This window comes from Nansenia antarctica (genome assembly GCF_963989245.1).
Source record: "Nansenia antarctica genome assembly, chromosome: 13".
NCBI classification, from domain to species: domain Eukaryota; kingdom Metazoa; phylum Chordata; class Actinopteri; order Argentiniformes; family Microstomatidae; genus Nansenia; species Nansenia antarctica.
In genome coordinates, this window is record NC_137683.1 from 29,524,902 (window position 1) to 29,549,889 (window position 24,988).

At 45.0% G+C, this 24,988-nt stretch overlaps 2 protein-coding genes across 2 annotated transcripts in view; one reads left to right on the top strand and one right to left on the bottom strand.

The window, feature by feature from the left end:
• Nucleotides 1-7,064: 7,064 nt before the first annotated feature.
• tnk1 (tyrosine kinase, non-receptor, 1) lies at nt 7,065-19,946 on the top strand (the record flags this gene model as incomplete). Its single annotated transcript, XM_080544184.1, has 14 exons — nt 7,065-7,084; nt 7,710-7,894; nt 9,604-9,674; nt 10,153-10,350; nt 11,013-11,165; nt 11,595-11,872; nt 12,464-12,590; nt 13,863-14,009; nt 14,309-14,403; nt 15,888-16,154; nt 16,886-16,959; nt 18,170-18,717; nt 19,119-19,214; nt 19,746-19,946. The coding sequence occupies 14 exons, from the start codon at nt 7,065-7,067 to the stop codon at nt 19,944-19,946; spliced, it is 2,460 nt and encodes an 819-aa protein (XP_080400310.1).
• A 2,071-nt stretch (nt 19,947-22,017) lies between these two features.
• LOC308169146 (phospholipid scramblase 2-like) overlaps nt 22,018-24,988 on the bottom strand; it is a 19,203-nt gene continuing 16,232 nt past the window's right edge. Inside the window, exon 8 of the mRNA XM_080543796.1 lies at nt 22,018-24,988. This exon is cut by the window's right edge and continues 323 nt beyond it. The gene's annotated coding sequence lies outside the window, so the exon portion shown is untranslated.

Genomic DNA, 24,988 nt, shown 5'->3' on the forward strand with positions numbered 1-24,988 from the left:
GTCAGTCCCTATCATGTTAATCATGATAAACTAAACTCATCTAAACTCTACACCATCTCACTGACCACACAGTTACAGTGGTGTTGTGTGTAGATCATGCTGTACATAGACCATCCCTGTGTATCATAGCCCACAGCCAGGATTGTTGTATACTTCACTAAATACGACATATTTATCATATATGAATGAATGAATGAATGGTCTTTATTGTCATTGCTATAGTACAGGTACCAAACAACGAAATTTGGGAGGGGGGGGGCTCCCCTGGTGCTAGGAAAGAAAAAAGAAAGAAAAAAAACAAGAAGGGAAAGGAGCTGGTTTACATAAATAAAGGCTATGTACACTATCCACTATACTATACTGTACAGATAAAACGACTAGGGTTGTCATATTGCACATAGTGTTATTGCACATTCATTTAAAGTGTCGCAGTTTGCAGGCTTGAAATGTACACATTTGTGCCTCAGCACTACACCTGATTTTTTCAATCCAGCAGCTGCCATCAATCCGTCCAGACTGTCCAGGGCCCAGAACCTAGGTCTTTGCTGTGTTCAGGGCCTGGATGGCCCTGGGGTAGAAGCTGAGCTTCAGTCTGTTTGTCCTTGCGGCCATGGTCCTGTACCGCCGCATATGGTCCTGTACCGCCGCATATGGTCCTGTACCGCCGCATATGTATCATATGTATCATAGCCTGGACAATTGCACATTGTATATAATCTTAATTTATATATACCAATGCACATACATCCAGTCACCATTGGATGTATTTAAATTTAATACTCCTAAATTTCGTTGTTTGGTACCTGTACTGTAGCAATGACAATAAAGTCCATTCATTCATTCATTCATTCATTCATTCATTCATTGTATGACATGGTATGTCATTGCACATCACGCTATCATTTGCACTTTACTGTATAGATGCTGTAAATACTGCAACTTATCACTGCAATATAATTGCTATTTGTTGCACTTCTGGTTAGACGCACAATAATGTTGTTGCATTGTCTTGTACTATGTAATGACAATAAAGTGAATCTAATCTAATATAATCTAATCATGATAATGGCATGAAAGAGGGCCATTTAACACCTGTTTAAAAGACTATGGTCTTCTGGTTGGCCAATACTGTTTGAATAGGAGGCCCTTTATTGTCCTGTGTATTCCAGGGAGAGGAAGGTAAGAGGTGAAAGATAGTGCACGTCACCATCAGGAAGTGAGTTGTGCAAGGAAGGAGGGGGCCCTACTGTAGCTGTGGTTTACATTCAAATGGACGTCAGGTGAGATGCTAACAATCTAGTCAGACTGGTTGGGCTGGAGCAGACAAGTATGGCAGACAGAGAGAGAGAGAGAGACACAGAGAGAGAGAGACAGAGAGACAGAGAGCGATTAGTATCTTTATTTGACTCATTGCTGAGTTTCGGCAGCATCCAAACAACACAAACACCTCGACACAGAAGCTGCACCTGAGATTATTGATGGTATTATTGTGTGAAAAGCTCAAATGATCCACCTTCATTTCACTACTAGACTTTCAGCTGTCACGTTTGGAATGTAAGAGGGAATGTTCACAGTCACACAAAGGGTTTCACCCCCAAAACATTGGTCAGAATGTCCATGAACCATGTGTTTATGAATGCATGTAGCCTATTTGGCTATAATCACCATGATCATTTTACAGAGGTCATCTGAAATGCAGACAGTAGAGCACCTTGTGTATTGTGATCTAAAGTAAGCTATTGCTATATCGTCCAGGGCGCAGACTGAAGATCCATCTCTTCAGGCTACATCTTAACTGTCCCTCCTAAGGACCTCTTCATCCCCACTACCCACCTGTACAGTTTCTCTACTGTAAAATAATAATAATAATAATAATAATAATAATAATAAATACATAATCCTTTCTTCTTCTAGTGACCTTTCTTGTGACCACCAATGGCCCTTCGGACCCCTGGGGCGCTAGCCCAGAGGTTAGAGAGGCCTCTGGATCAATCACTGCCTCAGGAGGGAGCTGCATGTGCCCTTGAGCAAGGCACTTAACCCCTAATTGCTCCAGGGGTGCGGACAATGGCTGTCTGACCCTGTGAGCATAGCATAGATTTGTTTTTCTTATGATCATGACTGATGGATGGATGATTCACTTTGGATACAAAGGCGTCTGCTAAAATGTCAACAATGTAAAAACAAACTGTACAGGTAAAGTAGCCGACGAGCACAGGTGGAAATGGAGAGAGAGAGAGAGAGAGAGAGAGAGAGAGAGAGAGAGAGAGAGAGAGAGAGAGAGAGAGAGAGAGAGAGAGAGAGAGAGAGAGAGAGAGAGAGAGAGAGAGAGAGAGAGAGAGAGAGAGAGAGAGAGAGAGAGAGAGAGAGAGAGAGAGAGAGAGAGAGAGGGGTGGAGTAACACACTAGGAAGAGGCGGAGAGAGAGAGGGAAGTTCTCAGAGGGGTATTCCATCAACATCGCTAAAAGAAAATCCAGGTTTAGTCTACCAAGTCTCGCGAGAGTTCCTAAAAAATATCCAGGCACATTCTGATAAGTCTCGCGAGAGTTATCAAAAATAAGCCAGGATTTTCCTTTAGCGACGTTGATGGAATACCCCCCTGGACAGGTAGACTGAAAAGAAAGCTGGGTGCAGTCTCTAAAAAAAGGTTTATGGACCCAGATATGACAATCTACACAAAGGTGTCAGGGCTATAATGGATTGTTTATATTGAATAGCTGTTTATCTCAATAAGGAAAACCGATCGAAAACATTATTGATGTGGATTACCTGATTACCTGATTACCTGTCCTGCACATGTCCGATCGACCCTGGGAATAAACCTTATTACTTCATGATCGCTCCGTTCATAAGCCATCAGATCGCTGCTCCAGTGGACCGTGAGTCATTTTTATTATAATTGACAGTAAATAGCACTGTCTTGCACTTCTCTGTATTGACTGAACTTTGCGATCGACTTTCCCTGGCTTACTAACAGCACTGTACACTACAGTAACAGCCATGGTGTTTTCTTTCACGGTGCGTCGTGCATTGTTTAACCGCCTGTGCGCCAAGACAGTGTCCTGTGGCTCTCAATTCATTTTTCATTGACAATAGTCAAAGTAAGTAAGTAAACTGTATTTGTATAGCACCTATCCCAGACCAGGGGTCACAAAGTGCTTTACATAATACAAGAACATAATAAAAGAGCGAAAGTCATGGCAGGTTAAAATAGGCAAACAAGTGAAAATAAGAAACAGGTTTGTTTGTTTGTTTATCTGTTGCTTTCTTTTATTTTTATTTTTTGTGTTTTTGTTTTTTGTTCTGTTTGGTTTTGTTTTGTCTGTTGCTGTTTGGTTTTGTTGCTGTTTTTGTTTTATTTGGTTTTTCTGTGTTTTTTTGTTTGTTTTGCCCAGATTGTGATGTGGGTATTAATGTGTGTCTGTCTTTCCTGTTGGATGTTGTATTGTCCTAATCTCAAGAAAAATAATAAAAATATTTGAGAGAAAAAAAAAGAAAATAAGAAACAGGTAACAAACAACAGGTGTACAACAACATCAACAGGACACAGAGACACAGAGAGAGGCCCCTGGGGGCCATCCAAACCTGTCTATACAAGACAGTCTTAAGCTGTTTGTTGTTTTTTAAAGTCTCGACCTAACCTTTGATTCATAATTGCGTGTCTCTGAGTTAAAGGTTAGCCTAGTACCTATGCCACAAAATACTTAGAGTTGTATTGTAATATTCATGTTTACACTTGTTATGACACATTGTCATATAGTTGGGAGCACAGATGAGTCCTGTGTTTGATGTGGCTGTCAGCGCCTCCTTTGTTGAAGAAACAGTTTTTGTTGTTATATTGTATGTTTTTATACTGTATCTGGTGTCTTTTTAATTAAGTGCTGCTTTCTTGGCCAGGGCTCATTTGAAAAAGAGGCTACTGTCTCAATATGACAACCCTGGTTACATAAAGGATTAATTAATCATAATAATAAAATTTAAAAAAGATTCAAGAAGAAGGCCCAGAGATGAATACAGTAGTTTCTTTCATGGAGTGGTGTTACTGTACATTCATAGCCCTAGCCCTAACACTACTAACCCTAGCTCCAACTCCAACCCTCCAACTTTGTGACTCAAAAGCTTCTCAGTATGAATAGAAGAAATGTTGAGCAAATACCGGTCCACAGATTGGTGTGTTACAGTACTGTAACAATGACGTCTATTAACCTGAAAGAATTTCTTAACGTCACATAGTTACAGATTGTTTAAGACACACCTATGCTATGTTGACTGATATACCACACAGGTGACAGACAGACAGTACAGGAGGAGGTTGTGTTTGTGAGTCAGATCATGAAGTTTGTGCAGCCAGCCTGCAAACAGCAGAAGACAGAAGTTTACTGTGTGATTGAGATGCTTGCCTTTGTCTAACTCTGTCTCTGTAACCCTGACACCTCCATTACCCAGTGTAAGTGTGTGGCAGGTGGTGAGTGTTGTCTTTGTTGGTGTTTTGCTTGGCGGGGATCATGTGTCCAACGGTTTCCTGCTCCATTAGTTGATCTGCATTTGATCATGCATGAAGGGTTGCCAGATGAGGCGGGTTACGGCCGAATGGGCTACTTTTGATCACAGTGGACTGGGCTGGATAAATAGCATTTAGGCGGTATCAAAATGTCAGTTAAGTTAAAACACACACCCTAGTAGCTACATACAATGTGCAGGGTTGTTGTTTTTTTCACAAACATCATTGGCAACAGACATACAGTTTAGGGGCAAGAGATGGGCACCTGCCCAATAGTAATTAGCTTTGAGACTTTCTGACAATAATAGGTTTTGGGCTGGTGGTTTTGGGTGGATTTAGCTGTTTTTTAGACTGTGGTTAGGCTGGAAATGGTCAATCCCATCTGGCAACCCTGCATGCACGCACCCAAAAGAAGAAGGTGGTCTGAGGTGTCAACAAAGCCTCTCTCAGGCTCTCTGGCCAGCTAGGAAAATAATAATAATAATAATAATATTAATAAATGAGTGACATTACTAGCCTACATAGTGGTTCCCCACCTTCAACCTTAATAGGTGACCGTTCAACAACATTGAATGAATACTAGCCTACATCTCCTCACCACAAGCTAGTTATAGTGTCCTCTATAGATGATTCAGCAGCTGAGTGGGTTAAAGATTCATAGCCTACATGTGTACATAAAGCAAAAAAAATGACCTCAAAGCAAAAGCATGAGAAAATGACCCCAGTGTGCTCTTGTCTTTACTGCAGCGTTGGTCCGTAGTGTTCGTCTCGTGTGATGTGTTTGGGTGTGGACTTGGGAGTAGTCCTAGGGAATAGATTTGGACATAATTTAGTTCTTGCCCAGGCTAGCCTCTTCTTGTGTTTAAGTCTGTCTGTGTATGTCTTTCTCTGTGTGAGAACAAGTGAATCAAAGGAAGATGGAATAGTACCATCACGTGTAATATGCTGCACCTATTTACTGGGAATCATGTTAATACATAATAAAATGTAGGCCTATGTTGTATGACTGTTAAATGCTTGCTAGTTGCTAGCGAGTTTTCCCAGGCTTGTTGACATAGGAATGTTAGAAGGCCTCTCCACTCCCTCCTCTGCTCCTGTTGATAACACAGTATTGAGTGCTTATTTTATGGCTGCAATTGCCTGAAGGGAGGGAGGGGGGGGGTGGCGGTAGCCTAGAGGTTAGAGAGGCTGGCTAGCAACCCGGAAGGTCGTCGGTTCGATCCCCCAAGCCACAAGAGGGAGCTGCATGTGACCTGGTGACGGGTGGAGGGTTGCTGGCATTTTATCTAAGGTGCCTAGTACCACTGCCGTTGTGCCCTTGAGCAAGGCACTTAATCCTCTAATTGCACCAGTTCCAGGGGCGCTGACTATGGATGACCCTGTGCCTAGAGCAAAACATACGTTTCGTTGTACTCTGTGCAATGACAAAAAGGTTGAATCTAGTCTAATCTAATCTAATCTGAAATGGAAGGTCACAGACCAGTGCATACGCTAAGTTATTTAGACTCATGGATCTCTGGAATTGTGAATTGCAAAACATTGATCCTGGGTGCCTTGTAGGCTTAAGTAAAAGTGATACAATATCACCACAGAGTGCCATTGAGCAATACATAGGCCTACACCAATGCATGTTTGTTGATATTGCTGCGTTGTATGTTTTTTTATTCCCCTTGCGGTTACATAATTGCTCAGTGAAACAGATCTGGTTAGACTGGTAGAACACCCCCCAACCATTTATTACAAGATAGCATGTCTTTGTCTGGTTCATTGAAACAGTCAGTGTCAGTTATTATAGTTGTATGATTCTTCAGCCCTGAATGCTGTATACCCCCCAGCACTGCGTCTCCTGAGACACCTGCCTCTCCCCTATACTGGGTCTCCTGAGACACTTGCCTCCTCCTATACTATGCCTCCTAAGACTTCTACTGCCCCCCTTGTACTGTCTCTCCAGTGTCTATAAAAATAAATATATATACAGTATATACTGTATATCTTCTTCTTCTATCATGACGACTGCCAACGGCCCCTGGCCTGAGCTAGATTACTCTTCCTGCTACGACTGGTGGATTGATGATTCACTTGCTTAGTCAAATGTATCGATTGTAAGTCGCTTTGGAATAAGGTGTCTGCTAAATGCCAAACATGTAAATGTCAATGTTCCACGCTGTCAAGGGGGATATTATTCCACCCAAAAACTTGTTTAAGCTGACACTGTAACTCACTTTGAGCTTCTTCTCTCAATAGGTCTTTCATGTGTTTTTATTGGATCAACAAACAAAAAAGAATCCTTCTTCTCTCACGACGACTGCCAATGGCCCCTGGCCTGAGCAATAGATTACTTTTTCCTGCTGTGACTGGTGGATAGATGATTCACTTACATAGTCAAATGTGTTTGTTGTAAAGTCGCTTTGGAATAAGGCGTCTGCTAAATGCCAAAAATGTAAATGGATCAGTTAGGCCTAAGTGTTTGCGTGCTACTGAAAGCTCTCACCTTTTGCCCTCCTGTCAATGCTAGACAGCACATGAGCTAAAGGGATTTACTGTTGACTTTGTTAGGTGTCCATGACGACCAGTAGAGGCATGTGAGAGCGTCACATACAGTAGCACAGGCACGGGCGACTCTGCTTGCATTTTCTTCAGGCTTTCTCTGATGTCCGTCCACTGAGAAACACCACGGGTGAACTCTCAAATCTATCATGCATATCTGAATCTATCATGCGTATCTAATTGTTGTTGCTTTGGTGTTTTGATGGAATTGTGCACTCGCTTGGTTTAATTGTTCAGATTCTGTAGCCTAATAATGAGCTCTTTTTTTTTTTTTTTTTTTTTTTTACATTTTTGATACAAAGACAATGTCTGTGTCCCAATAGTCCTACAGTTCTTTTTTTGGTCTGTTTTGTTACTTTGCTTGTCATGTTCTGGGTGGTTCAATATTGTCCTGTTGTTATTTTAGTTTTAGTTCTAGTTTATTTTAACTTTTTTCTCTTATTGTTGTTAAATGTGTCTAATTGTCCTGTTATGTTATTGTTATGCATAGGACCCACCTCGAAAACGAAAGCATTTCTCAAGGGGTTATTCCTAATAAACCAATTTCAATTATTTCTCCTCCTCCTTTTCTCTCTCCTACCCTTCAAACGAACTGATATTTAAGGATGAAAGCATTGTGGTGTCTGACCCTGACCTTTGACCTCTGCCCTCTGCCCTCAGTGCGGTGTGTCCTGACCGGGCCATGCTGATGGACCAGGACACACAGTGGTTGTACCACCTCCTGGCGGAGGTCCAGCTGGAGAGGTTCTACCTGCGCGTGAGGGACGGCCTGAACATCACCCGCATAGAGCACTTCTCCTACGTCAAGGAGGCCGACCTCGAACAGGTCGGCATCAGCAAACCAGGTCAGTTAGTCCACCACTCAGACTGTTAGTGATTCCTCCATCTCCTCCACCTCCTCCATGTTTAGGCAGAGTTAACGGGTTACTTAAGCGTTATGGAACGAGAAGCCGTGGTATATCGTGGATATCGGCACAGCTAGCGGGGTGGTTAGACTGTTACACCCCCTAGCTGTGCCGATATCCACGATATACCACGGCTTCTCGTTCCATAACGCTTTTATACAACGGTTACACATACATTTATCTATCAATATGTCACAAAAGAAAGACAAGACAAACTTTTAATTAATGTATTTTATTGGAACTATGTTTTATTGTTTTAAATGTGTTCATCCGCTGCTGAACAGTTGTTTATCGGTTGCTAAGCAACGGTAAGAATGTAACCTCGAAAAGATGTGTCACCCTAAGCCAAAGAATTTGACTACCTGTTTTTGGGTACCTGTACATTGCACATGGCACAGGTGGCTCTGTGGCGCAATGGATAGCGCATTGGACTTCTAGGCGAGCGTTAGTGATTCAAAGGTTGTGGGTTCGAGTCCCACCAGAGTCGAATTTTGGGTGGCTGTGGCTCAGGAAGTAGAGCCGGCATCTAATGATCGCAAGGTCAGGAAAACAAGATCCCTGGCTCCTGGTTGTGAAATGTCCATGTTACTGAGTTGGCTAGTTAACTAATTTAGTAGCAAACAAACCCACATCACATCAGCCACAGTAGTGATCAATATAATTCCATAACTGGATACAACTTTGTTTCCAATCATTTAAAAAGAAAAAATAAGTGGCCTGGGGTGGTCCAGTGGTCTAGCACCGCGGTCTACAGTGTACACATTATGCCCATGTCGGCATGGGTTCGAATCCGGCCCCCCATGCCCTGCTGACATGCCCTCTCTCTCCCTTCTTCTCCTTACTTTCCTGTCTGTCTTCACTACATCTGTCCAATAAAATGAAAAATATTAGTGGGACTGCCCCATTCAGAAAAAGTAACTGAACAAAAACAAAAAGTGTTCTACCTGGTGGAGGTAGAATTCGGAGGACATTGTAACACTTTTACACAGTGTTTGACACCATTCCTCATTCCATTCCATGCACAATGACATCACAATGAGCCCGTCCTCCGATATCTACCTCACCAGCCTCCCCTAGTGTGTACGTAATGTTTAGTATTTGACAGTGAGCCAGCATACACAGGGTTAGGGTTAGGTCTTGGGCCAGGATTAGGAAATCCAATGTAGGAGGATATAAATCAAAACACGTTCAGACCCTGGTGGTCATGTGAGAACAGTGTGGACAGGAAGTTATTCTTCTTTTCCTCGTTCCATCGCGTGACGTGATTGGTCGGTCCTAATCAGTCCGTAACGCTCTGTGTCACAACCACCTGTGCGTGTGTGTGTGTGTGTGTGTGTGAGGGTGTGTGTGTGTGTGTGTGTGTGTGTGTGGGTGTGTGTGTGTGTGTGTGTGTCAGCCTGGTCGTGGCACATTGTCACAACCAATCGCTCGCAGGTGTGACGTATAGATACAGACAGTTAAGGCCCTGGGGGGGTGGTGGGGGGTCTGGAGCTGGGAAAGTCCCTCTCAGTGTTTAAACACCTCCATCACAACATATCCCATATCACCCCTGTCTCACACACACCCATGTCTCAGTAGTTTTTTGTTGTTGTGAATATGCTTCATGGCCTCATCCTCTCAACCGAATGCTTCTGTTTATTCCTCTACAGCACAGAGAAGATTATGGGACGCTTTGAAACGCTACAAAACCAACACGCGACCGCGGTCATGGATGGCCAAGGTGAGTCAAGCACCTCTTACCTCCCTCTAGAATGACTCTGTCTCAAGACTGACTGGAATGTCTAAATATTATATACAGTTGCAAGAAGAAGTATGTGAACCCTTTGGATTTCTGCATAAAGTGGTCATAAAATGTGTTCTGATCTTCATCTAAGTCACAACAATAGACAAACACAGTCTACTTAAACTAATACCACACAAACAATGATATGTTTTCATGTTTTTATTGAACACACCATGTAAACATTCAGGGTGGGGGGTGGAAAAAGTATGTGAACCCCTAGGCTAATGACTTCTCCAAGAGCTACTTTTTCTTGCAACTGTATATGTGATACTAATGTACCACTCAGACTTTTGTCAATGGGAGATGTGTGCAAAGTAACATTTAAATGACTGTGAGTCAATTTCTGAATGTAAAAGGTTTTGTCCATATCACCATAGGAAATCTAACCCGTCATATTCATCCGTCTGCTTCTCAGGTCTTCACTGGGCGCGGTCCGGAGGGGGGTGACCCCTGGAGCAGCGGGGGGGTGGGGGGGGGGCAGGGCCAGGAGACGGGGGGGCGCTCCCTCACCTGCCTCATCCAGGACAGCGAGCTGACGCTGGGGGAGAAGCTGGGCTCCGGGTCCTTCGGGGTGGTGAAGAGGGCGGAGTGGCAGACGCCCACCGGGAGAGTGGTGAGTGTCTGAGCTCGGCGCCGTGAGCAAAGGTCTGAATGCTGCCTGCATGAGGGATCCAGAATAGATTTCAAGATCCTTCTGCTTGTTTATAAAGCTCTCACTGGCATAGCACCAGAATATCTGAAATACCTTTTGCTAGCATATCAGCCAAATAGAGCTCTCAGGTCTTCTGCTAGCATATCAGCCCAATAGAGCTCTCAGGTCTTCTGACGCTGGTTTTCTCTGTGTACCACATGTACAAAAGAAGAGATCTGGTGAGGCTGCATTCTCATGTTATGCACCCAGATTGTGGAATGCACTGCCAGTTTACATTAGGGATGCAAATATGTTCAAGTCAAGACTAAAAACCCATCTTTTTAATATTGCCTTTAAATGACTACATAATTAAATGATGATTATATAATGATTGGAGCAGTTTGAGCTGCAACATTTGCAGGAAAAGTGCTGTACAAATAAAAGTTCATATTATTATTATTATTATCCAGCAGACAGTGGATAAACCACACCCATCCATGTCAATCAGTGCACCTTACCACCTCCATACATCTCTTTGTCTCACTCTGCCATTCCTCCCTCTCTCTTCCTCTCTTCCTCCCTTCCTCCCTCTCTCTTCCTCTCTTCCTCCCTCTCTCTTCCTCTCTTCCTCCCTCCCCTGACAGCTGCCCGTGGCGGTGAAGTCTCTGAGGACCAGCCTGTCCAGACAGACGGACACGCTGACGGACTTCCTCCAGGAGGCGACCACCATGCAGTCCCTGGACCACCCCAACATCATCCGCCTGTACGGGGTGGTCCTCACGCAGCCCCTCAAGATGGTGAGACCCCCCGAGGTTCTCCTCTCTGGGAAGATAGTTATTCCTAACTGCTATCACTGCACTTCTTGGTGGGGGTGGGGGGGTTTATGCCTGGGTCATATAGTATAGAGTTAGTTGGGGTAGAATGGACCGTTCATTTCATAGCAATGACACAAAGTTTTTCGTGTTAACATTAATGTTGACGTTGGCTAACGTTAGCTAGCTTTCTGTTGCTAACTTTAGTGATGTTGACAGTAGAATCTCTAACGTTAACTAACTTTGTAATTTTCATCTTTTAATAGATATAGATATAAAAATCTCTTCCTCCCTCTTCCCTCCCCCCTCCTTCCCTCCCTCCTTCCTCCCTCTCCCTCCTCCTTCCTCCCTCCCTCCCTCCCTCCCCCCTCCCCCCCCCTCCCTCCTCCTCCCCACCCCCCTCCCCCTCCCCAGGTGACAGAGCTGGCCCCTCTGGGCTCCCTGTACGACACCCTGCGCTCGCGGCAGTACGAGTACCCGCTGTCCCGCCTGTGGCTGTTCGCCTCGCAGATCGCGGTGGGCATGGAGTACCTGGAGGGCCGCCGGTTCATCCACCGGGACCTGGCCGCCCGCAACGTGATGCTGGCCCACCGCGAGATGGTCAAGATCGGGGACTTCGGCCTGATGAGGGGCCTGAGCCAGGAGACGGACCACTACGTCATGACCGCTCACAGACGCATCCCCTTCGCCTGGTGAGGAGGGAGGGAGGGGAGAGGAGGGGGAGGAGAGGGAGAGGAGGGGAGGGAGAGGAAGGAGGGAGGGAGGGAGAGGAGGGAGAGGAGGGAGGGGAGGGGAGGGGAGGGAGGGGGAGGAGGGATGGAGGGGAGGGAGAGGAGGGAGGGAGAGGAGGGATGGAGAGGAGGGAGAGGAGGGAGGGAGAGGAGGGAGGCTAAGGCTGCTGCGTTCGTCGTAAATTCACTCTGGAAATCTTGATCAGCACTCATGGAATGCCTTGTTGTACCAATCAAATGACTTGGTCCCTTTATGACGTTGAACCCAGTCAGTGTGCTCTCATCAGAGCGAATTTACTAACGCAGCCCTAAGGAGGAGAGGTTTATCAGCTGCTGTCACATAGAGACGGACCTCAAATGTTATTTAAACTCTACGAATCAGTTAGACTGTAGTAACACAACGCTCTCTCCTTCCTCCCCTCCCTCTCTCCTTCCTCTCCTCCCTCTCTCCTCCATCCCTCCCTCCCTCCTCCCTCTCCTCCCTCTCTCCTTCCTCTCCTCCCTCTCTCCTCCATCCCTCCCTCCCTCCTCCCCCCCCCCCCCTCCCTCCAGGTGCGCTCCAGAGAGCCTGCGTGTGGGGACCTTCTCCCACTCCTCAGACGTGTGGATGTTCGGCGTCACGCTGTGGGAGATGTTCACCTACTGTGAGGAGCCCTGGCTGGGCCTGTCTGGAAGACAGGTGTGTGTGTGTGTGTGCGCATGTGTGTACGTGTGCGTGTACGTGTACATGTGTGTGCACATGTGCGTACAGGTCCGGCTCAACATATTACGGGGCCCAAAATGTCCAAAATTATAGAATAAAATAAGGCTTATTAAAAGCAAAGGCAAATCAAAGTCTTCAGTTACTTCTTGAAAGAGCCCAACGGTTGTTGTTGTTGTTGTTGTTTTATAGGGCATTTAGTTAAATGGAAGTTTGGCTGCTTTCAGGCCTTGTTCTGGCCCTGTGTAACAGGTGGCTCTGTGGCGCAATGGATAGCGCATTGGACTTCTAGGCGAGCATCAGTGAAGTGATTCAAAGGTTGTGGGTTCGAGTCCCACCAGAGTCGAGTTTTTCTACAGATTGAAAATAAACATTAAAAATGTTAAACCAATGAATCAATATGTGTAACCACCAACAACAGTGGGAAATCAATGTTAGACAAGCTGACTGGCTACTGTTTTAATTGTGATTTAGTGTGTGTGTGTGTGTGTGTGTGTGTGTGTGTGTGTGTGTGTGTGCGTGCGTGCGTGCGTGCGTGCGTGCGTGCGTGCGTGCGTGTGTGTGCGTGCCTGCGTGCGTGCGCACATACTACACATACTATAGCTTAATCCATCACTCACACTAGTTCATCAGCTTTATGACTCCCACAATAGACACTTCTGTCATTTAATTATACCCTGCATCTGTACCTCGCCCCACTGACATCCGGGCGTAGGTTTTGGCAAAAGCCTGATCCCCGCAGCCATTCTTGTTGCCTTAAATAACAGACCTCGCTGAGTGTGTGTACTTGTGTGACTTGTGTATCTGTCATGTGTAGTACTGTCTGTTGTTGTCTGTGTTATACAGTGTTGTATGTATATATGTATACTGTACAGTGGTGTGAAAATGAATTTCCCCCTGGGGACAATAAATCTAATAATCTAATCTAATCTACCGTATGTAAATACGTCAATAAATTTGATTTAATTTTTAAAAATATTATATTAATATTGAAGTTAACTGTAGATTATTAATTAGAGTATTGGAGAAGGGTAGGATTAAATAAGCTTATGCTTCTTCCTACTCCTTTTCGGACATGTTAAGTTAATAGTGTTTTTTTCCTTGTTCTTAGTTTTTTGTTGTTATAACTATTTTCTTTTTGATTTTGTCAAATTTAAAAATTTTCACAATTTAATTTTTTTCACATGTTCGAAATAAAGCTTTCATATCATATCATACCCGCCACATCTCTGGACCTGTGTTCTGTTTCAGATCCTGGCGCGGGTGGAGCGTGACGGCGAGCGCCTGGAGAGACCCCCGGACTGCCCCCAGGAGATCTACTCCGTCATGAGGAAGTGCTGGACCTGCTACCCCACCGACCGGCCCACCTTCGCCCAGCTCATCACCCTGGTGGCCGACGTACGTAACAGAAGCAGTTACTCAGTTACAAATTGTTCCCAGTGAGCGGGGCCGGCCGGCGTCTTGCATGGTAGCTTGCCTACCTCGCCATTGGTGTGAATGAGAGGCCGGTGTAAAGCGCTTTGGATAAAGGCGCTATATAAGTGCAGTCCGTTTCCCATTTACCACAGTGAAATAGAGCTGGAAGCTGCTGTTACCTGTTTTTCCTGTTTGTTCAACAACGTCACCTGTGATCCCTCTCTTCTCTTCTCTCTGTCTCCTCCTCTTCTCTCTCTTCTCTCTCTTCTCTCTGTCTCCAGGCTCAGCCCATGGAGCTGCGGGCTGTGAGGGACTTCAACGAGCCTCGGAAACTCAACCTACTGGCCAACGACCTGGTGACCGTCATAGACCACGGGTGAGAGAGAGAGAGAGAGAGAGAGAGAGAGAGAGAGAGAGAGAGAGAGAGAGAGAGAGAGAGAGAGAGAGAGAGAGAGAGAGAGAGAGAGAGAGAGAGAGAGAGAGAGAGAGAGAGAGAGAGAGAGAGAGAGAGAGAGAGAGAGAGAGAGAGAGAGAGAGAGAGAGAGAGAGAGAGAGAGAGAGAGAGAGAGAGAGAGAGAGAGAGAGAGAGAGAGAGAGAGAGAGAGAGAGAGAGAGAGAGAGAGAGAGAGAGAGAGAGAGAGAGAGAGAGAGAGAGAGAGAGAGAGAGAGAGAGAGAGAGAGAGAGAGAGAGAGAGAGAGAGAGAGAGAGAGAGAGAAGAGAGAGAGAGAGAGAGAGATGGGAGGAAAAATGGGAAAAACAACAGATAGGAAGCAAGGTTTCTGTTCCTTCAATGAGCTCTTGGAACTACTACTACTAATAATAATAGCTCATTGTGTTTATATAGCGCTTTTCCGGGGCTCAAAGACGCTGACAAAAACAGAAACACAGAAACAACAAGCAACAGATAACATGAGCACATAGAACACAGAGTTAACAAACAGGCACAGGGAACAATTAACACAGCAATGTCAAGGGGGAGGGGGGGGGGGGGGAGGGTAGCAGGTAGGGGAGATGGTTAGGGGTAGGGGAGGTTGTAGGCATGGGAGAACAGGTAGGTTTTGAGGTGGGATTTAAAAGTGGAGAGTGAGGGTGAGTCTCTGAGTAGAACTGCACATTCTTGCCCCCTTGTGGTAATTCCAGAGGAGGGGGGGGGGGTCAGGTATAATCCAAATCTTAGTCACGGTAGTATAGTTCTGTGAAATCTGAGGCTAGAGATAAAAGATTTAGGGCACCGATTATATCTGTGGTTATCAAGCTGTTACTCTAGAGACTTAAGCTAACACTTAACAGCACTTTGTATGAATAGAGAACAGTATGGAGAGATGTTGATTGGGTTAGCACGTAGAAACTCTCTCACCACCTGCACCTGTCCTCGGTTGGATCTTTGTGTGTCTAAATATTGATCAATGAAACATATCGTTAGCCTCGTAGCATAATTGCCTAAGTCATGCTTCACTTGTGGTCAGCCGAGCCATCTTTGTATGTAGTGTCAAACATGCCTATGTCAAAGAGATGACTTGGGCAGATAGTGATTTTGGAATGTAACAAGCATTCTGATAGGCTGATGTCATAGAGGCAATAACGCCCAGTGAATCAGCAGTGTTAGGAGAGTAGAGTTAGGCAGATATCTACATTTGGCCAAAATATGACTTAGGCAATTATGCTACGAGGTTAACGATGTTATAAAAAGTTCCAGAGACAAACAAGGATAACTACAATAATGACTGTGATAGGAGGACTCTCCTTAATTCAGTAAAAACCAACGTAGGGAAGTTCTAGTTCTAGTGTTCTAGTTCTAGTGTTAATTCAGTAGAACCAACGTAGGGAAGCTCTAACGTGACTCCTCCTCTCCCCTGTAGCATGGAGCTGTGTGAGTGGAAGGGCCAGAACCAGAGGACCTTCAGAGTGGGCTGGTTCCCCCCGACCGTGGCCGCGTCCTCCCTCCCCGCCCCCACCAGCCACGGGCCCGTCCCTGTCCCTGTCCCTGTCCCTGTCCCTGTCCCCGTCCCTGTCCCTGTCCCTGGCACCAGCCTCATCTCCGGCCCCCTGCGGGGCAGCCTGCAGCACGTGGGACACGGGGACACACACCCCGACCGCAGCTGGGGGACCCCGGAGCGCCTGGAAGAGTCAGTTGAGATTTTGAAATTCAGTTGAATTATTTCAGTTTCAGCAACTTGTCATGTTTTTGTCTGCTGTTTTTTTTAAAGGGATTTTTTTCAGGGAGCTTTTTCCTTACCAGAGATACATTTGGACCTAATGGGTGCAATATCGTCAATGGTTTTTGTGATTTTTACGTTGAAATCGTGTAGATAGAAGGTCATTTACTGAGGTTGACATAGAAGTTGTTGTTTTTTTTGGGGGGGGGGGCTAGGGAAATGAACAATGCATTGGTGTTTTCATTGATATGTCGTTTGGTAATAGTTTCCGAGAGAGTTTGAATAACAGGGAAAGTAGATACGTCAAAGAATATACAAAAATGGTCAGATAGGGCAATGTCAGTTACAACAACATTTGAAATACCTCTGGGTATTTGGTGATGAAGAGGTCCAGAGTGTGACCTTGGTTATGAGTCACAGAGGGGCACCAGACAGGAACTGCATTCATCAACACTAGGAAACAACTACTTAACCAGCTTGCACATATTTATATATATATATATATATAATATATAAAATATTATTTTCAATACTCTCCCACAATGCTGTAGTATAAACTGCCTGAGGTATACCCATCTCAACCCATGGCTATATATCGTGACTGCATTCTGACCTTTTGGCCTCTGGTCTGTGTACATTGTATAGTATGTCATATTGCTTCACTACTTTGTGTGTTTACCTGTGGATTCTGACCTCTCCAGCAGTGGGAACTGGAGGGGCGGCCCAGCCAACAGAGAGAGGGAGAAGGAGGGCTCCAACTTACAGAAAATGTCAGGTAAGACCTTAACAGAGGACCGTAAACAGTCCAATTTACCAGTTGATTTATTAATGACATGACTGATACGTTGTGTTTGTCACATATATCACACACAGTTGTAGTTGACACAGTGGAATGCTTTGGGATCTTGGGATCTCCACATTTAACAACAGCAGTCAGCAACAATCAATAATTAAATAATAAGTACCGTTATCGAAGTTACATTACGGTATACAGTTACGGTGACATTACCGTTGCTTAGCAACCAATAAACAACTGTGGTACTGTGGTAACCATTGAATAAAAGCGTTGTGCCTAACCACCCCGCTATCTGTGCCAATATCCACGATATTCCACGGCTTCTCCTTTCATAATGGTTAATTATACTCAATTATATAAGGCCTGTTCACACTTGCACTTTCTTAAGACTTTAGTCCAGCCCAAATCTCCCAAGCTAGCCAGAGTTAAACTGGGTTAGGTTTAACTGCAACGGAATGCTATTATCCAGTCACATAGCTGTACTGTTACCATGGCATTTCCTCTGGAGCTAGCTATTTGTTGGTTCGCTGCTAACAGTTGACTAGATGTTACAAGATACAAGATAAAAGGTTCAAATATCCAACACATTGTCCTTATTTTCGCCCAGTGTGTTTCCTCTTGTCTATAATTAGTTGATATCTGTCCCATCAGTGCACTAGCAACTTCCATGGCTAGAATGGTTGGCATGTTGGTATAGTTATTTCAGTTAACCTAGGGCTTCGGTACACAAACGTGACTATAGCCTAGAGGTAGCGTTAAATACAGGGTTACCAAATGCGTGTGTGAACCGAGAGCCAGCTAGGATCGCTCTAGGCTAAGAAACTGCAGGGTGAACAGCCCTTTAGAGTGCTAGTGCTTGAGAGACACGAAGGGTCACAAGTTTAATATTGTATGCTGAGGGCGGCTGCGGCGTGGGAGGTAGAGCCGGCATCTAATGATCGCAAGGTTGGTAGATCGGCGGTTCGAGCCCCAGCTGACCACATGTCGAAGTGCATGGCAGCTTGCATGGCAGCTTGCCGTGTGAATGGGTGAATGAGAGGCCGTTGTAAAGCGCTTTGGAATAAGGCCGCTATATAAGTGCAGTCCATTTGTATGTGACAACCACCTTGACTTCTGTGAATATATGGTGTGTTCTATACTTTCTGGTGGGACAAACATCTAGACCACCCGTTTTCCTCTGTCTCCCCAGGCATCTCTCACAGCCTGGAGTCGGTCCTGAGCGGTCCGCGGGCCCGGGGCCAGACCATCGTAGGGGGCAGGGTGGCGGGGGGGGACCCCCACAGACCCGCCGCCGTCCCCAGCGCCATGGTGGCCCGGAGCGTGGTGACACAGGACACCCGCCGGTTCAGCGAGGCCAGCATCGTCCCCCCGCCGCGGCCGCCCCCGCCCAACCTCAAGCGTCTCAAGGCCCAGTTGATGATGCGCAACCAGAGGCCCGCGGTAAATCCAGCCCCAGGCTTACCCTCCTGGCCTCCGCATCCACAGCCGCCGCCGCAGCAACAACAGCAGATGCTCCAGTTCCCCCCCCAGACGACTCAGCCTCCTCAGCAGACGCAGGCGGGGGGGGGCAACCTGTCTAAGATGGCCCAGCTGGCACGCTCTACCCCCCGCCTGGACGACCACGGGGGGGCGGACAAAGAGAGGGATCGGGAGAACGAGAGGGAGAGGGAGAGGGACAGAGAGAGGGAGAGGTACCCGCCTCAGGTGCAGAACACCAGGGAAGCCATCGTAGCCCAGGTATGTCGTAGCAAAAGGTTTGATAACGGTTTTGAATTCACACTAGAACAGCCATGGGTGGGGTCATTTTACCCTGAGCAAAAGAAAATGTTATATCTTTGCACTCGATCAAATTTCAGGGCCCTCCTTTCATGACTTTTCATAGATATGTGCGTTCTACCACCCAGTATCCTTACATTTTCAAAATCACATCAGGATAAGCTAGTATAAAGCTATTTTGCAGTTTTTCTGTGTAGGAGGCAGGCTAATTTACAAGGCGGCCAACTAGTGGTCGTTGTGTGTAAGAAGCAGATTCCAATTGTAAAGAGGGGCTCTTATAGTAGGTAAAAAAGGCACGGCTGTTCTAGTGTTAACTTGATGCATGTGATGTTATGCTGAGGTGATTTGTTCTGATTGGTCAGGTCATGGAGGCGGTGCACGGAGTGACCAATGAGGAGGTTCGGAATGCACTCCGTCGCAACGAGTGGAACCCAATCAGGGCGCAGCAACAGCTCAAGGTCAGTAATTAGTTAATTAAGATAAACAGTAGATTATTTGTGTGATGAATACATACAGCACAGGCCCACTGATCACCAGTGCAGAATGCAGTTGATCAATGATATTTGAAATGATGCTCAAATGTATTAAAGGGGGGCGTTGCAATTTGTACAATTTATGATAGCGCTTAATGTTTTTTTATTGTGAAGAACATTTCTTTGGGCCGCTACCCACACGTTTAGCTGTGTTGCTCATTCCACGAATGCATGATCCTTGAAGGTTGTACCTCGTTGTAAAGGTGACTAATCAGGCTTTCCAACCATATAAAATACAATACCAATTGGTATTATTAAAGGGGAGAAATAATCGACCGAAATAACGTTTCTGAACTTTTTTGAGGAGTTAATATATACTGTATTGTAGAGTGCCATTTAGAAGTGCTCAAATGATCGTATTATTCCACCCTTCTTTAACTCCACCCCTTTCCCTGGGAGTCCTGTACATCCAATGGTGTGGTCATTCCTCTCCTTCTCTCTCTCTCCTTCTCTCAGTTGGAGCAGCTGTACTCTCTGAGCCTGTGCTCCCGCGAGGACTGCCACAGGATCCTGTACAAGAACCAGTGGGACCTGCAGCTAGCCAGCCGCTGTCTGATCAGGATGGTACGAGAGGAGAGGAGGGACGGAGAGAGGGAGAGGAGGGACGGAGAGAGGGAGCCACCGCCTGCTGCCTTGGAAAGGAGAGGAGGAGTATGAGAGAGAGAGAGAGACGGACAGACTCCTGAGAAAGGATTTGGATGCAGGAGGATGATATCAACAGAGGACCTAAAGAGACACTACAGACCTCCAAAAGACTATTTTTTAGGATTCTTAAGAGTTCTGTTTACATTATTTCTTTAATGACGTGACAGACAGCCACATCTTCTGTTTTTCAAGAACACTTTTTTGTATCATGCATCATACAATTGTAAATATTGTACTAGGATCGATTCTGTTTGTTGAATAAATTGGATACAAACCGAATTGGTGTTTCTTAATAATGTGTGTTCATGTTGGATCACAAGCTTGGATGTTGAAAGTCAAGAGTGATGAAATTTCCTATCCTGAACACAGTGGGAGTGATACACATTTGCAGTCGCTCCTTGTTGCTTTGTTTGTTCTTAGGCTCATTAATCTCTGACTGGAGGTGAATTACTAACTATCATCACTTAATTAACTGTTTGAGTTATTATATTAAGATGCTTTTGGTGGTGGCAACTCGGGCTCAACTCAGGCAGCAGAGGTTTTAGAAGTTGAACTTGTTTAACCCTGTACTTCCACCTACCTCCAGTAGGGGGAACTGATGAGATAATTACTGTTGTGGTGGTCCCACCCTTTTTCCTGTCAGAGTCCCTCTACTGCAGGGCTTGGTTCTATTCCAGGCCTCATTACCTGGCTAACACCACTTTGCACTTTGATGTTTTTACAGGCCTGGACAAACTAGACAGTAATTGGAGCCCTGCTGTATTGTATTCCTATTATCTATCCTTGGCAGATCTATAAACATTGAATGGGTAGGAGCTAGGTAAAGGGGCTAGAGTCTATAATGGAACTAGGCCTAGGGCGTGGAGAGAGGGAAGGGAGAAGGGAGAACGGAGAAGCCTTGGAGGCGAGGATTACCGTATTTTCCGGACTATAAGTCGCGTTTTTTTTCATACTTTGGCTGGTCCTGCGACTTATAGTCAGGTGCGACTTATATATCAATAATTCATAATCTCTGACTGACATGAACTGACATACGGTAATCTCTGACTGACATGAACCAAGGAGTAACTTCCGCTAGCGCCTCATACACGATAGAATAGCCATTATACTTGACAATGTGGACATTAAACACGACAATGTGGACATTAAACATGATGTTATGGACCTTATACACAATGTTATGGATGTTATAAACGATATTAAAGTCATTTATTCCTTCCAGAGACTGTTCTATGTTGCTAAATTACCCCCGCGAGGCTATTTTGCTACTTCCGCTAGCGCCACATACGCGATAGAATAGCCATTATACTCGACAATGTGGACATTAAACACGACAATGTGGACATTAAACATGATATTATGGACCTTATACACGATATTATGAACGTTATACACGATATTAAAGTCATTTATTACCTTTCAGAGGCTGTTCAATGTTGCATTGTTTGTAGGCCGCCCTTCATCCTAACTACTTCCGTTTTTTCACCAAGCTATCTTTGTCATGGCCTTATACACGATAAATAGTCGTTACACTCGACAATGTGGACATTAAGCACTATATTATGAACGTTATACACGCTATTATGAACGTTATACACGATATTAAAGTCATTTATTACCTTTCAGAGGCTGTTCCATCCTGTTTGCTTGCTCCCGCGACGCCATTTTGTAGCAACGCGCTAGCTAGCCCTGGCTTTACACTCGATAATTTAAGTATTTCTAACCTTTCAGAAGAAGTTTTAATGTGAATTATGTCCTTCCTGGGCTTACAAATCCTCTCATGTCTCTTCACAGTGCCAGACTAGAGTCAAGCTCAACAGGGTCTTCTTTCCCCGCTGATTCCGCCAAGCCCGTTCCCTTGAACCATGCGACTTATAGTCCAGTGCGACTTATATGTGTTTTTTTCCTCTTCGTGACCCATTTTTGGCCTGCTGCGACTTATACTCGGGTGCGACTTATAGTCCGGAAAATACGGTAATGTGTCCGATTGGAAACAGATGACTCATTTCCCTCCCCACCCCCACTGCTCTGAGTCTCTCACAGAAAACAGACAAGCTGAAAACAGGCTTTTTCAAAAGGCACATTTATTTTTTGACATAGTGGCTTTACAACATGTTTGTATTTTGTTTGTTGTTTTTGTAACGACATGAAACACGAGTGGTATAAAACAACACGACTATTACAAAGAGAGTTGACCCATTGCCTAGTGCCCATTGCAAACACAACAGGGCACTAACCACAAATACCGTTAGTTAACATTTAACATTTTAGCCTTAAACAAACAACTCATTCCACCAGGATTACATCCAATGGCTAATGTCCTAGTGGTCTTTGCTTAATGCACCAACTCAGAATAGCATGTCACCACAGAAAGGTATACAGTATTGACACGATACAGAGATTGACACGTTGTTTACAATTGAAACATCGCAATATCTTCAGACACCTCAGCCTTTATAACAGTGGCTTAGGAGAGGTCAACGACCTCGTATGTCTATGTTAATATTCATCTTATTATTATTAATATTGCAGCAGTTGAAAAAGTGTTAAAAGGCACCCTGAACTAGGCCAGTGGAACAGAACCCCCCCCCCCTGGGGCGTCTGACATCACACAGTAAAGTAGGTGAAATGCTGGCTGAGAGAGGTTCACCCAAGGGTACTTTTGGCAAGACCTGCACAGCTCCAATGAGATGGACTGGGGCTAAGAACCGAGGACAGACTAGGGTCCAGTCTAGATTGGGGCTAAGACCCTAGGACAGACTAGGGTCCAGTCTAGATTGGGTTGGGGCTAAGGCCCTAGGACAGACTAGTGTCCTGTCTAGATGGGTTGGGGCTAAGGCCCTACGACTGACTAGTGTCCTGTTTAGATTGGGGCTAAGGCCCTAGGACAGACTAGTGTCCTGTCTAGATGGGTTGGGGCTAAGGCCCTACGACAGACTAGTGTCATGTTTAGATTGGGGCTAAGGCCCTAGGACAGACTAGTGTCCTGTCTAGATGGGTTGGGGCTAAGGCCCTACGACAGACTAGTGTCATGTTTAGATTGGGGCTAAGGCCCTAGGACAGACTAGTGTCATGTCTAGATTGGGGCTAAGGCCCTAGGACAGACTAGTGTCATGTCTAGAGGGTGCACTGCACTGCACATGACACATGCCTCACTCTCTCTCTCTCTCATTGCTCCACGTCAATGATAGTACCCTCACAGTTGAGGGCACCAGCTATCCCTGCCTTAGTATGCAGTGGTACAGCACACAGCCCCACCAGTTAGAAACAGGCTCCTGCTGATCTTGTTACATGCCCCTCCCAGTGCATAGCAACAAATCGTCGAGGCAGAGTCAGTGAACTTGGTTAAGGCATGCTTTTGTAAAGCAATTCCCTCGACTGCCGGGGTTTTCCATGCAGTATGTGAGGTCAGCACTGTGTTCTATCTCTCTCTCTCTCTCCCTCCCTCCCTCTCCTTCTCCCTCTCTCTCTATTTTGCAATGAATTTCTTCTTTCTTTCTTTCTATTGGCAAAGCTCCAAACAACATGGTGCCCACCCATTACTAGAATGAATGAAGAAAAGGGAGGAGAGAGAAAAGAGAAGAGGGAGTCAGTCTCCACAGCGGCAGAGCAGAGCACGCACACTGTACTCTAGACAAGAGAGCTGGGGCACACTGTACTCTAGACAAGAGCGCTAGGGCACGGAGCCAGGAGGTAGAAGCAGAAATCAGAAATCGAGCAAAAAGCGAAAGCTCCCGTTCATCTACACTAAACCGTTCTACGTTAGGCACTCCAACTCAGTTTTCTTGCACCAACACAACAGTCCCACCACAGACATATCAAACTACATTCAACAACATTCTACAAGTTTTTTTACTATAGCTAACGTTGTATAAATTGTTTATATGTGCATCCTTCAACGACACATAACAAGGTGGCTAATGTAACAACAGTTCGTATAGTCCCTACAGCATTGCACATCCTACAATATATTTTAAAAATGCTAGCGAATATAATTCAAATATAATTTCGATTATTTGAATAATGAACATACATTTGAAACATATAACAGCAACTTAAGTAACAGTAACTTACAGGCCCAAAATGAGTCATTTTGACACTTTTAAAAAAATGGCTTATGACATCATAATGGCTTATGACATCATAATGGCTTATGACATTCAGGTGCTGTACGATGTTGTTAGGTACACGGTGATTCAAGTCAGAAAATTGCCATTAAAAAGGTCAAAGGTCAAGTCAAAGTATGATGTATTTTGGGAGATGCGTTCTATTTTATTAGCTCTTCAAACAGTTTCCCACGTGCTGCCTGTGATGTATGACATCTCAAACAGCGTAGAGCTCTGAAATGTGACGTGGCTAGCCTGTTAAAAGCTAAAAGCTAAAGTTAGCCTGTTAGCTAAAAGCTAAAGTTAGCACCCAGGGTCAAATACAACCCTTTGAACCCTCTTGACCGGCTTTTTTTACGACTGAGTCAAACAAACTTTAGACACGTTTATTTAAAGACAAATTGCTCCCCGCTATATCTGGCACTACTTTCCCAAATCGTTAGCCTCATAGCATAAATTGCCTAAGTCACATTTCTGGCCAAATTGAGATATCTGCCTAACTCTCCTCTCCTAACACTGCTGATTCACTGGGCATTATTGCCTCTATGACATCAGCCTATCAGAATGCTTGTTACATTCCAAAACCACTATCTGCCCAAGTCATCTCTTTGACATAGGGCATGTTTGACACTACATACAAAGATGGCTCGGCTGACCACAAGTGAAGCATGACTTAGGCAATTATGCTACGAGGGTAACGATATAGCTCTGTGAATGACTAACTAACTGACGTCATCACTCAGTGCTTCTATTCTTTGAGTAATTTTAGTATTTCAAGGAAAGCCGAGGAAGCAAAACTTGGTTGGTGCGTGGGCCTTTTCAGACAACACGTAAGGAAGACATATATAAGAGCACTCCAGGCAAAGAGTGTGAGAAACCAAAGGAGGAAAACAGATATGCGATTTTATCAAAGACCAGTGGCTTGTTTGTTTTCGCATTTGGACGGAT